General features: G+C 37.7%; 1 protein-coding gene across 3 annotated transcripts in view; it reads left to right on the top strand.

Moving 5' to 3' along the window:
• Window positions 1-14,899, top strand: part of LOC130565488 (kelch-like protein 29) — a 197,584-nt gene that overhangs the window by 131,228 nt on the left and 51,457 nt on the right. For all 3 annotated transcript variants that reach the window (XM_057352226.1, XM_057352227.1, XM_057352228.1), the window contains 2 exons: window positions 6,797-6,935; window positions 14,591-14,787. In XM_057352226.1, coding sequence (XP_057208209.1) covers window positions 6,797-6,935; window positions 14,591-14,787 — 336 coding nt within the window. The remainder of the gene's footprint in view (window positions 1-6,796; window positions 6,936-14,590; window positions 14,788-14,899) is intronic.

Raw genomic sequence — 14,899 nt, 5'->3', positions numbered from 1 at the left:
ATTTATTATATTATATCTCGTTTATTATATCTTTTTTTTTGCTCAGCTTCATTGTATCTGTTTTTATAATGTCTATTCTAGTAAATGTTTTATAAAACATTCCCCTTATGCAGTTGTAAAAGCACTCAACCACAACTGTGTTTTATTGTGGAAGGAGTGACACGATTTACGGCTTCTGATTGGGTGTGACCCTTTTTTAAATTTTTTTTGATTGGCTCCCTCAGTATCTGCGAAGGAAACCACTGTGACGTACCACATGACGCTGTTGATTCCAATAATAAACATTCACCTATCGCACGCACTTCGTATCTCTCCTCCTCCCGCCTCCACGTGCTAAGCAGATGCCATTTTGAAAAACGTGAGCTGCGCAGCGAACCTTAAAATAGCTGAATTATACAGCTCCAAACTCATCACAAGACTGTTCTGTCTGAGGCTATTACATGTCATCTGTTCAGCCGTCCTAAACACCCATTCTGTTATTTACCTCTTTCTTCTGTTCATTGTGGTGTTTCAGTTCATCACAGTTCAATTGAATTGAAGCTCCGGCCTTGTTTGTGCTGCACGAGGGGCGACGGTAAAAAGCCGCCGTGGAGATGGACTCTTTGTGTTGCTAAAAGCTCTTGCGTGTTCTGTAACCTCTTTCTTCAGCTCGCACCAGCAATTAGACCGCCCGACTTAATTGATCTCGCGCCTAACGTGCTGGACTATTTCAGCCTGAAAATATAGATTTCGAGGAGTCTTTTGTGCCACTTTTTTGAATATAAAAGGTGTCACATTCTGTGGTTTTTCCATTTAAAAATTCACCACGAACAGACAAAATCAATGGTATCCTTTTTGCGTTGGAGACATGTTGTATTGTGTTGCTTTTTCTCAGCCGTCATACTGGATTAGTGTGACCTTACAAGTCTCATACAGAATTATTTTGTTCGTACTGATGGTAGTATAGTTACGTTTTATTTATTTAGCAAACGTTTATTTCCAAGGACATTTTTATGCAAAGGTTTATTAAAACGTATTATATTTTAACTTATTAAAAATGACAACCCATATTAAATATAAACCAGTATTGTGTTGTTTAAGTGTAAGTGCAACAAATTATTTTTTGGTTTTAAATGTTTAACTAAATGGAGATTTTATAGGATATTTATTTATTTATTATAGTTTGCATAGTACACGTTTTAGTTATTATCTACAATTACCAACAGATTAATTATGAATATTATTTTAAAATAAATACTTTATATATGATTACAATACAGGGCAAAAGTATATTGTTTTCCATTATATTGATGATAATAATAATAGTAATAATAATAATAAATATTATTATATTATATTAAATTATATTATATTATAGTTATTTTTTATTATTATCATTTTGTCTTAGTTTCACATGTTCAGATTATTTCTGAATAATTTTGACTCATTTGAGTAGATAGCCATTATGAATGAATTACCCTCGGGTTCTTGACCATGCACTATTGTCTTATTGAACTTTCTTTGTTTATTTATGGTTAATGGGCTGAAACATGCTGATTGGCTGTTTAAGGCCACTGAAAGTCCAATCAGGTGAGAGGTGAGACAGGAAGGTATAATGACCTGAGGTTGACACATGACCGTAACCCTGTTGTTGTGTGTCTCTTGATGGCTTTCCATTCTACATAGATAACCTTCAGCCTCCAATTAATGTTGTGCTTTTGAATATTAGAACAGACACACAAATGTTTTCTGAACCGTCTTCAAGAGAGATTTTATCATTAGTTCTGCGCTCTCAAAGTAAGTAGGTTACAGTTGCACCATGTTTGCGAGACAGCCAATTATTTTCCAATTACATGCACAACACACACTGTCGTTTTCTAATGCAGTGTGTGTTCAAACCGTCTGATAATCTTCTCGGCTTCCTCTGTGTTCGATTCGGGTGAGCTTGCTCCGCGGGTTGGAGAGAGAATTCACCTGCCATGTGATGTTTCGTGCCCGCGTTAATGATGGCTAACCCTCAGTGAGCGCTGACCTCGGGCCGCACCGCATAATTAGCTTTCCTTCAGCATTTTTCTGCCGCGTCCAGCGACCTCGTGGGTGAACCATTGTGTACTGACAACGGAGGTTCCTCCTTCCTCGCTCTTTCCTTGTCATTCGCTGAAACTGATGCTGCTGAATTGGGTGTTGGAGATTGTGAAAGCCATGTCGGCCCATGTTTGGCCTCTGAATCGATCATTCACACGCATGCATACATGTACAAAACAAAAGCAGTGCTTTAGGACACAACATTGCTGCTTGAATCTGAATTGTTGAGTTAGTAAAGGAAGGCTTGTATTTGTGTGTTGCTGGTGTCTGGTCTTTGTTGTGTTTATAGATTATTTGTTTATTTGTTATATCGCTGCTGTCCTTCTGAAACCTCGTATCTTCATATTTCGTGGGTTTTTTGGTATAAATCATTATTATTAGTCGCCCTTTATGTTTGCCACCGGGTTTTGTGAAAATCTAACCAATAAAAGTTTTTAAAAAGTGCTTGTCAACTTTGACAAAACTGTATTTAATTATTTAAAATGTGCAGTGTTTTTCAATTCCCTAAGAAACTGTGAATTTTGACATAAGGTTTCGAAAGGACATTGATGTTTAAAAGAATACAATTGATTTATGTATTTAATTTAGTTCTCCTTTTAAAAAACAACTTCTTGAGTCTCACCCTAAGAAGCTTTTTTATGAGTATTGAAGAAGTTATCATCTACTCGGGGCTTCGTTTTCGTTATTATTTGGTCATCATTTCAAAAATATTTTTTCTGATTGATGATGGCACAGTTATATTTAGTCTACAAAACTATTTTTAAACATTTAGGCATTAAAAGATTTTATGATCAGAAACATTTTAGTCGAGCGTTTCCGAAGTTTTGATTGACCATTTCACATTTTCATTTCAAATCAGCATTTCTAGACGTAGTGTGGCCATTTTAGTCCAGTGTGTGTTGAATTTCAACAAAATCAAACCTCAGGAGTGACAAAGTCATCCAACAGCACTGCGAAAGACTGACAGCATGACAAGACACGTGAAAACTGTGATACATTTTTGAACTTTTCCTAAATACATGTAGAATAATTATTGTTGTATTGCTTAAAAGTGAATATGAACTTGGTTTCTTTGCTGTATTTGAGGTCTCAAAAAATACAGAGCACATTTTCTTTCTTTTTGACCTGTTTTTCCAGTTTTCACGATACCTATCTTTGTCTTGTTTAGTGTTTCCACCATTTTGTGACTGTTCCGCCATTTTGTTTTCTTTTATACTGCCCCGCCCTGCTTGTGTGCACCTGTGTCTTGATAACTTGATTAGTTTTTCTATTTAAGTCCCAGTGTTTCTCTTGTTAGTTGTCAGGTATTGTTTCCATGTTATGGATGTTTCTCGTGTTCTGTTCCTATTTCACTTTTCTTGGATTATTGCTTGTTGGAAGTATTAAACACTGTTTGTATTTGGATCCAGCTCTCTTCATCATTCACTCATCATAACAAAGTCATATTTTTATTTGAAATTTGGTAAAAAATACTGTTAGTAGTTCACAGAATGTAACAAAAAATATAATTTTACCTAAACAGATATCTATATCGTAAATTTTAATATCAGAGAAATTGTGTCTGATCGGGTTCTTAATTTTTTCTGTGGCTGTATATATATACACACACACACACACACATATATATATATATATATATATATATATATATATATATAGTGTGTGTATATAATATATATAATTCACTGTAAAAATAATCAGCTGGGCCACCAGAAAAAATGTATAGTAAAATGCTTTTCATTTTACACCCAACTTTCATTTCTGCAGTTTGACATTTTTGTTACTGCATTTCAAAAATATGTGAAAATTCTTTCAAATTAAAAGTAAAATGTCATAAAATTACGGCTTTACACTGTATATATATGTGCATAATTGAGAATATATACAAATATATGAATATATACTCCCAGCTATGTCGGTTATACTTTGTGAATATTTTTCTGTCCTGGCATTTTAGACCATTTATACTAGAACAGCTCAGCTTAATCACAACAATACACATACAGTATATAGAAACCTAAATAATTAAAACAGAAAAGCATTATGCTTTAAATATTTTTTTATTCTAACTTTAATTCAGACATTATATATATATTTGAAGTAGTTGGTCTTTCTAGCAATTAAAACCCCCACAATGTTTAGTCATCACCCATATCTTTTTTATTTTAATTCATTCTTGTATTAAACGCTTGAACTACTGAGTCTCTAGTGTAGAAAGATCAATAAATCAACAGTTTTGTTTGTTTCTTTTAGATGGCCCTGAAATTAATTGTGTTCAGTGTATTACTAAACTGGCCACTGGGACTCAATCCTCTCATTATCACTGCGTGTGTGCGTGTGTGTGTGTGTGTTTGTGCGTGCATGTGTGTGTTTGTGTGTGCATGTGTGTGTGTGCGTGTGTGTGCTGCATCAATGTGGCTGTTTATTTCCGCAATGTCTTTACAATGCAGTTTCATTTGCTTTAGCCCCTGATCAAATTTATTTCTAAAATAGCATCTGGTTTTCGATAATTCGATTCGGTTCTTCCAGTCAGCGGATCTTCAGAGGTGTCTTAGGTTTTTTTAAGTGATTCAGTTGAGCAGTTCATCAAATAACAACAGTCACATGCATCTACAAAGAACATCTACAAAGAATCAATTGATGTTTGACCTCTTTATGCTCTGTATCAGACATGCAAATCGCATACCAGATTGTAAATTAATTGAGGTCATTTTCTATTTTCACATTGCTCTACACGGTAACTATATGCTTGACTAAAGTCACGTTTTACTACATCACCTGCAGCTCTCATCTGGCCTATAAAGTTTTCCAGCAGGTACTGTAAGTCAATATGAGCCATTAAAAATATCACAGATTTGGAACAATGGACTGTGGAAATAAATAGTCTCTAAAATCCCCAGCGTGATGGCGAGCATTGAGAACATTTTGCATTAATATCACATTGCATAACATATTGTCCACAGAGTCTCATAATAATGTTTTTTTGTTTAATACTCATCAGCTCAGATGTGTTTTGGCTGTTGTGTTTTATAGAAAACATACTAGCTGATGCCTTCATGCATATGTGAGAGACAAAATGGCGGCCGGTGCGCTGCGAGTTGCCTTGAGATGCTAGCGTGTTCTACCGTCGGTTATTTGGTGAAGTCCGGCTGTCTTCAGCGGTCAGAATCACTTCATGAAGCCTCATTAAACTGGACTCTGCTGCCCGTCTCTCTCGACGTCTGCGGCGGTTGCAGTCAGACACCTCATTACATTTACATATGCGTCCACGTCTTCAACATGTGCTGACCGCTTCCTCTGAGTTTGAACCTGATCGTGTCCGAATGCTCCCATGATGCTGATAAACACGTCCAAATACACTTCAGGAACATTCGATTAATACCAAAATATGATTATTTAGCATGCATGCACATTTATGTTTTTTAAGGTTAGCATTGTATATTTGTTTAAACGAATAAACAAAAGCGTGCATCAACCAACAGGAAGAGATAAAAGTGAACACATTACAGCACGAAAAGTGACATTTAATAAATTTGTTGCGTTCTGGTGGCTGGAAACATCACCAAGGTGAGAATTTAGGACAGTTTTGTAGTTTGCCGAGTCTTGAAAGCCGATTCTCCATATATTTGTATCCATGGCAGGGCTGCAGACTAACTTTTTTTACTAGGAGCACTGTAGCCCCTGACTGAAATTTTTAGGAGCGCAAGCATAACATTTTGGGGAACACCTTAAATCAGCCTGCAATGCAATTATTCAATTATTTTCCCCAAAATAACTGCATTACTGACAAATAAGTTACTTGATGACCGCAGATTTGGTTCTGGTGCCAGTGCTTGTCAATGAATATGAATTTATTATTTTGTGAATGTGAATTATTCATATTTTTTACTACAACTTTTTTTATTCCATGCAGTATTTCATGTTTAACCATTGTTTGTGTTTTCTTGTTTTTGATTCTAAAACAAAGTCAACAGGCATTTTTTTTATCATGCACGCCTCGAGCTGGTAAATGAGAAAATTGTAATTTGATAAAATCCAAAGATTCAAGCTCTCAGGTTTTGACACACACACATGTGCCTCTAGATACATTTACGCATTTGGCAGATGCTTTTATCTAAAGCGACATACATTGCATTGTACTATACATTTGTTTCTGACTATATGCAATCCCCTCGTGATCGAACCCGTGACCTTGGCATTGCTAGTGCCACGCTCTTACCACTGAGCCACAGGAAAGCTCAATTGCCGTCATTATTTCTGTTCGCTTGAGTATAGGCAGTTGTCCCAAATTGTTTAAATAGCCCCAGTACCCAGCGGAATATGATATTAAACCAATACACGTCGGTGTAGTTTGGGCAGAAAATGCATTTTTAAGTTTTGCCCCGAGCACCAAATATTTTACACATTGATATTGGCCAATATAGGTCAGCCAGTTCCAGTTCTTCGGCTTCCAGGGAACACTGAATATTTGAAACACAATCCTCTACGATATAAAACTGTGAAATAGGTGTTGTACTACTATTTTACATCTTCATACCACATGCTCAAACGTGCATTGTCTGCTTTTTTCAATAATGTCCATAAATTGTTGCGTCGGAATTCTCTTCTCTGTGTTTTTGCTTTGCGCCGATGTGGTGATTCTTGCAACTGTCTGTTATTTGCTGCGCCAAAAAGCTCAATTCTGAATTCTTAACACGTGTTTGGCATTGTCTGTTTCTTCTTTGTTCTACAGAGATGTTGAAGGAGTTGAACCAGCAGCGCAGAGAGAAAGAATTTACAGACCTGAAAATTATAGTTGAAGGCAAAGAATTTGAAGTCCACCAAAATGTTCTAGCTTCCTGCAGCTTGTATTTCAAGGACCTGGTTAAAAGGTTTGCCTTCTTTCCTTCCCACCAGCCATTGATCCGATCTGTTCTTCTCATAGGGTTCATTTATGTCATTTTGCCTCCCCTTGTTTCTCTCTTGCAGGTTTGTCGGAAGACTTTGGTTTCTATCGCAGGGGCCAGCAGCCATTCACCGTTTCCCTCAAATGAATGTATCTTAAATTGGAAAAAAGGGCCGTCCTTGTGTTTTTTTTCTTTTGTTACCCTTTCTCTCCCCCATTTTAGAATGCATTAACATAATTTTCATTTTTAAAAGCAGAGAATGTGTTCCATGACTGAGGGATCTTTTTTAAAAAGAAAAAAAAACGAAGAATTCACAATAGGCATTCATCCCATGAGTCAGATTGGGCATTTTGGAGAGTGTCCTCCAGAAGCAGTGTACGGGATGAGCTTTGTCAGCCATTTTATCAGCAAGCGTATGGTCTTCATAGAGCATAACGTTTTCCATTCATATGTTAAACGTTCACGGTGGGCGCATTGAGCGGGACGCGCCGCATTCAGAGTCGCAAACAAAGAGAAGCCTTGCACAACTTTCTCGTGATTCGTTACCTCCGCAGGTCAAAGCCATTTGCTATATTTACTCCGGACGAGCTGCCACGTTTTTTCACATTTTTATTGACATTCGTAGATTCATAGCCAACTCTCTTTTTTTTGACAGCATAGTTGCGTATGTTAGAAACGACAGCAGACACGTCTAAGCAAGGTGTAATTGTATGTCCCCAGAAATTCATTTTTTATGCAAATTTGATTTGCTCTTTTCAGTGTTTTGGGTGTGTTGTATCTCATGTTGATCAAGCTACTGTGAGACTAACTTGCCAAACGATACGCTACACTCAACATAAAATATTTAACTACAGTAGCTAGCGTACTAAAACCTTCTTAAGGCTATTTTTAATTATATATCAGATTATTCATTTCGCTACGTAAAAATCAAAGCAGTATTTCTCTGCCACAATATTTTAGGGTGACGAACAATATTAATTTGCGCTAAATGTAAACAAGAAAACGGCAAAAATAATTCAATTTCATTTCGAGATATGACAACGCAAATACATATGCAACGTTTTGTCGCTACATTATGCAAAAATAAAATAAAACAGTTTGTTAGCTTGTAAAATTCATTAAGCTTAAGTGTAGCGTCACTACTGTATCGTACAGTCTGAGCTCCACCGAGATGGGTGTCCTGAAATGGCCTCGCTTCAGTTTGGCATACTTACTTTTCACATCCACAATTCATAACCTCAGTCCAGTGGGCAGCTTTCTTGAGTTTTTTGACTCTCTGAGTCACCTGTCACCCTCTATTCAACGAAAACTGAAACTCGCAGATGCTCTGGATAGGTGCCAGTTTTCCAACAGGAAAAAAACTCAGCCAACTCATCAGATCGCTTGTGAAGAGTCTAGATGAAAATTGTAAACACTGGACCAGTGTAGACACAAACACAGCCGTTTAAGATCTGTTAGCTTTATTCCACTGTCACTAGCTTGACGTTTTACGATGGGCGTTATAAGATTGTCTGGCGAATATCAGACGGAGAGAGATGCAACATCTATTATTTCTTCCTGTGTGAATAGATACGTCTCTCCAGCTCTGAATTTTGAAGTCTTCATTGTTACTTAATGACTTTGCTGTCATAGCCTGAACATGACATTCGGTAGAATTGCTCCCCCTGATACTTTAGTTCTTTTGCATGCGCCGTTGCATAGCATTATGACGTCTTTAATATCTTTCAAACTAAATGCGCTTTATAAATGCTTTTGCGTATTCAAAATTTGAATCATTACTGTTGGATTGTAAGATCTCATTAATGATTGAATTTTTTTTTTTAGAGAATACTGTGCGCCCCGCATCTCAAGAGACAAACAAATCTCCTAACTGTATTGTTAACACTGCATGCATCTTTCCGTATTTGTTAAATGTTTTTGTAATGCAATTTATAGTTAAATTAATAATCAACTGAATGACAACATTTTTTTCCGTCGTTTGGTCAACAGTAGTAGTTCATTCAGTACAGTATTTGTAGAAAAGAACAAAATGAATGCTTACTATGTTAATAAGTTAACAAAATTTACTTGCCTGTGCATAACAAACCACGACGTACCATCATTATGGTACATCTGCACAACGTCACCAAAAGGCGCCAAAGGAGTATTTGCCCGATTCAGTAAAGGAATTAAGCAAATGAGGTAATGCAGCAAACTCACCCAAATCGAAATACAGGACAGCATTAATTCAGCCTAAAAAAACTTTAACTTATACTTAAAAAAACTTAAAAGTGTAAGAAGTGTTTAGTCACTGCAGCACCTTTATAATTAACCGTTCAGCCCTTACGAAAATTAACCATGGTTTAAAACCAAAAAAAACATGGTTACTGTAGTAAAACTATGGTTACCACAAAACAACCGTGGTTTTCAAAAACCATAGTTAAAACATGGCTTACTATAGTAAAACCATGGTTTTGCCAATAGTAATCAATGCACCAAAACACTTTTACCACAAACAAACGTGGTTAATTTTCGTAAGGGAGTTTTTCACTTTTGCGCAGATGCACTTCACCCCGAACATGAGCAGGAACAGTTCCCCTGAAGCAGTCCTGGGTTAAGTGTCTTGCTCAAGGGCAAAGTGATAAAAGAGCAGATTTGTGATCCCAATAAGTCTCTTGGATCTGGGTCAGCCTTAGCTTGACTTGAACCTGCAGTGTTTGAAAGTGTTTCTTGAAATGTTATACCGACTAGAACCAGCTACTTTTCAAAGTTTTCTGACAGTGTTATGTCACAGCGTTGCTTATTATAAAAAGCGACATGTTAACATTGTTCTTTTTTGCACATCAAATGTTTGTGACGTTCTCCCGAGTTTAAGTGCAGTACATTTTTTACAGTGTTTTCGGATGAAATATTACAAAGAATGACGTGCACAAATAATTATTTATATGAACAGAAATCTTAAGGCCTGTTCACATCAAGAAACAAAATGTCGCTGTCCTTCTGAAACCTGGTGTCTCCAAATTTGTTGCTTTTCAGGAAATGGAAAAAACAACTCTACTTTTTAAATACATACTGTGTTGTCAAAGTTGACACACACTTTTTAATACTTTTTATTGGTTAGATATTTGCAAAACCCAGTGACTGATAAACATGATTTATGACAAAAATATAAAAATCATGAAATATGGAGATACAAGGTTTCAGAAGCACAGCAGCGATACCTTAAACGAGTCTACAGGTGATAACTTGTTAATGCTTTCCCATTCATCAGTTAGAAAAATAGTTTATAAAGTGATCTTAAAGATATCTTACTGTTATACTGTTGTTGTGTTTCGGACGCTGCTGTTCTGTCTAGAATGAACTTTGCAGTTATCTATATCATTTTGGTAGAAGGAATCATTTTTAAATCCCTCAGATTACACAGTTTGACAGAAGAGCGCTACCTACGTCCGTAGCTGTCTTATCACATCAACATCTGCGTCTCAGGCAAAATGCCCGAGTAAGAACATTGTTTCCGTTCTCTCGGCGCAGATTCGCAACTCGCTATCGCCCGAGCTGCGTGCTATTTTTAACACGGAAAAGAACATGTCACCTGAAGCATAAAATGCACCTCCTAAATGTGCACGCACGCTCCCCCTCGGTCAAGGAAAAAAGCTATTACCCGCCCCTTTAGCATCTGCCGCGTAGAGCGCAGAGACGGATAGCCCTCGGTAATTCCATTTTCCCCTCCGGATTTTCAATAAGTATGCTCTGTGCCACTTTAATTTATGGGTAGTGCATTGGCTCCGAGCCTTCAGCGTATGTGCGTAATGTGAAACGTGGCCAGCTCAAAGTAGCTTTGACACCGCGCTTTTATTTATTTATATAAGAGCGGCGCGTTTGTTTTACAGTACGAGAGCAAAAAGGAGCGAGGTGGCGTTCGGAGAACAGCGGGAGATCATTAATCCTGTGGGATGTGACAGTCGACTTCTCTGTAGGCGCAATTACCTCCTCCAATGGCGAAAAGTCACAGCTTGAGTGTTGTTCGGGAAGGGTTGAAGTTTATGTACAGTAATGAAGTTCCACAGTATGCTGCTTCATTCATATTTCATGCCGTAATGATTTGGCTGAACAATTTTCTCTCCAGACCTCTAAAAAACGATTTTTTCCCATCGTCCTCACGTGGTCATATGTGTAGATTTATCATTCAGATTGTTTTGTACTTTTTCCGTCCTAAAATGCGACTTGCGTTGTTACATACCGATCAGATTCCTAGTTGCGCGATGTTATTAGTTATAGCGTCGTGGCATGGTGTTTTTCTATTTTCATAGTTAATCACGGTTTACTGGTGAAGAGGAGACCAAATGAGTTCCAGATATTCAGAATTATTTTTTTGAGTGTGTGTGTGTTTGGATGTGTTAGAGTCAACAGCGGCCAGCAGTTTTTTTTGGACGTCCCCGGCTAATTTATAATCTCCGTTTGCACACACACACATGCAGTGTGTGCCCACCATCTTCATCCTCATGCTGGCTGCTAATGCTGGAAAATAAGTGAGAAAAATAGTAGATGCTCATTTCTGTAAACACTTTCTCTGCTTCCACATTTGCCACAGACATGCTCTCTCTCTCTGTCACGCTCTCTGGCTCGCTCTTTCTCTCTCTCTCGCTTGCTGTACTCTCTCTCCATCCTACAAAAAAAACCAGCGCTTGCAATCAGCAGCTCCATAAATATGCACCTCTCTCCAAAGCCAGAGTGATTTCCATAATAAAAGTGCTCAGACAAAGCTAATTGCTACTCCATCCGATTCAGATTGCACTAATTGACCTGGTTGATGAACATGCTTTTGTTTTATTTCTTGCTCTCTCCTCCGTTCTTATTTTTCCTTCCTTCTCTTTATCACCTTCATAACTTAACCCAGGATTACATCCCATTCTGTTTTCTTAAAACCTATGGCCACGGCAATTAGAGGGGACAAAAATAACAAACTCTGGCTTTTTTTTGCTTTTCAGGAGGGAGTGACGTTCTTAATCTTTTCAGCTGTAGTTCCAGGGGCGTAATTGCACATTTGTCCACTCGAGTTTTCCTTCTACCCTCTCAAGTACTCGCTCAGTGAAGACTAATAACATACTACGCACTCCTATGTTCATGCACAGGGGCACGCTGACATTGCGAATGGGACTTTGTTTAGGTTTGGTGGGGGGTCATTCTGAAAGGTCCGGGGACAGTCATGGAACACCTCCTCACGTCCGGAAGAATGGCTGCTGGCTTCCCGTGGCAGAGCTAACGTCCCCCTTTCCCCCCTCTTTTCTCTGTTTCTTCTCTCTTTTTCTCATGTATTCTCAACTCTTCTTCGTTGTAAACATTCTGCACGTTTGTTTCACACCTGTCGTCCGCTGTGTTGTGAGAGGTTTATCAATTCTACAGGTTTTCAGTGATGTTGTGTCAAAAATCGCTTTGTTGCCAAATGTAACCCAAGTATTGTGTTAGAGGATAATTTGCCCGAAAATGTTTTTTTTTCATTATCTTCTAGAGCTGTCAAACGATTAATCGCGATTAATCTCATCCAGAACAAAAGTTTGTGTTTACATAATATTTATCTATGTACTGTGCATAATAATTTTGTATTTATAAATACAAACACATACACATGAATAGATATTTAGGAAATATTTAAATATATTTATTTATATTTACCAATAATTGAAATTATAAATAAATGTTTATACATTTTTTTATTTTTCTTAAATATATGCATGTATGTATATGTGTTAATAAATACTCAATTATTATGCACAGTACACAGATATATATTATGTAAACACAAACTTTTATTCTGGATGCGATTAATCGCGATTAATCGTTTGACAGCCCTACTTTTTACCCTTATGTCATTCGAAACCAGTATGACTTTGTCTGCGCAACAGAAGAATTTTGGAGAACGTTGTTAACCAAACAACATTGGCCTCCATTAAATTGCATTGTATGAACACAAAACCCCTGAGACATTGCTTCTTTTGTGTTCCACAGAAAAAAGAAAGTCATACAGGTTTTGAAAGATATGGGGATGAATAAATAATGACAGATGTTTTATTTTTGGGCGATCAATATCCCTTTAAATTAAATATATTTTTTACCTACAGCAAGAAATCTGTAATCTTTCATCATTTACTCTCTTTGACAAATGTCAAGTATATCAGAAGTACATTTTTTCATTTTTTTATATTGATGTCAAAGGTACAGTAGTCATTCATTTAGTTGAAATTATACACTGTAAAAAAACGTAGTTTTACAGATATTTCCCGTATAATTCTAAGAACCGGTAATTTTACAGAATTGATTATAATGCTTTTGAAATGTGTCAAATTACAGAAAAAGACTGCAAATTTACCACTTTGATTTATTAAACAACGTATGTATATTACTGTATATTTCTGGCGGCCAGAATTTTTTTTTTTACTGCACTACATTCAGTTCTAGACTAAGAAACATGCGAATATGTGAAAGTTTTAACACATCTACAGTCCAGACTGCTGTTGTGAATGCTGTGCCATATAGTCACTTGATGTGTGCATCACATTACAGACACATCTCACTCAATGGGAATCGAGGGAACACTTTAAAGGAATATAGAATCGAATGATACATTACAGCGCTCGCTCAACATCACGCTTAAAGCGACGGGTCACCAATAGCGTCGGCCGAAATGACTGATCAATAAATCAGGTGGAGTACGTTCGCCCGCTTTGGTTTAAAACCTACGGGTGGATTATCTGTGGATTGTATATCAGTAGTATCCCTATTGTTACCCGGCCAAGAACAAATATCTAGAATGGCCTAATTTTCACCTAATGGCCTGTTAGTGTATATCGACTTTCCGTCTGCTACCTCGGCAGTTATCTGGTGACTGTACACATCAGCGTGCTATCTTGAGCCGACACTAAAACACAATCGACGGTCGCTCGGCTATTAATTTCATTCCCCTCCCCTTGACCTTCGCAGGATTAGCGTTTCACTCGGAGCATAAAACCCCTGATGTTGGCCATTATTCACATTTCCCATCCACCCCTGGAAATGATTACATTTGAAGTGATCAGTGCAATTGGATTGGAATGACATCAGCGGGCAGGTTACCGTGGGCTAAAACATGTGCGGATGAAGACGGTCGGTACGTTTGATATTCAGAGGTCGTGTGCTGCGAATGCTTGCGGATCTTATTCGTGTAATGGAAGACTTCCATCTCTTCTAGTTTATTGGCCGATTTCTCCATGCGGACAGGCAGATTGCGGTGTCGTTTTTTTCTCCTCCGTGTCTTTCCCCCATCATATTGTTATGCATTTGCCACCTTTACCTTTTTTCAACGCAAGTCATGTGCAGGCCCAGACTGAATATGCAGACTTTTGAGCTTTTCTGCACGAAATTATGTGGAAAATTCATGAATTGTATGATTAAGTTCCAGTTACGTGAGGTTAAAACTTTCCGATTGCAGATTCAGTGTGGGCCTGGTCATGAGACATAACAAGTGCTTTGACCTTTGATTCAGATTGTTTCATTTCAGGACCAAGAAATGAGATTTACGGTTTAGAAATGTGTTAAAAATATAAACACAAGGTGATCGTACGTCTTTCCGTTTGCTCATGACCTCTCCGTTTGTGTGTGTTTGGTGTGCGTTTACGTGCCGTCAGGTCTTCCAAAGAGACGGGAAGCGGAGAGCGGCTGGAACTCAAGATGACCAATATCGGAGCAGATGTCCTGGAGCTTCTTTTGGAGTTCGTGTACACGGGCTCGCTGGTCATCCACTCGGCAAATGCCAAAACCCTGCTGGAGGCCGCCAACAAGTTCCAGTTCAACACCTTCTGCAAAGTCTGCGTGTCATTTTTAGGTACGGCATACCGGCAGTCATGTACCTGTTTGTTTGTTTCCCCAAGCCAGCATTCTTTCATTTGTAAAAAGGTCAAAGAACAATCGTATTGAAATGTCAAATCCAATGTCGC

The sequence above is a fragment of the Triplophysa rosa genome, linkage group LG15, assembly GCF_024868665.1.
Source record: "Triplophysa rosa linkage group LG15, Trosa_1v2, whole genome shotgun sequence".
Taxonomy (NCBI): domain Eukaryota; kingdom Metazoa; phylum Chordata; class Actinopteri; order Cypriniformes; family Nemacheilidae; genus Triplophysa; species Triplophysa rosa.
This window is presented reverse-complemented; position numbering and strand designations above follow the sequence as displayed.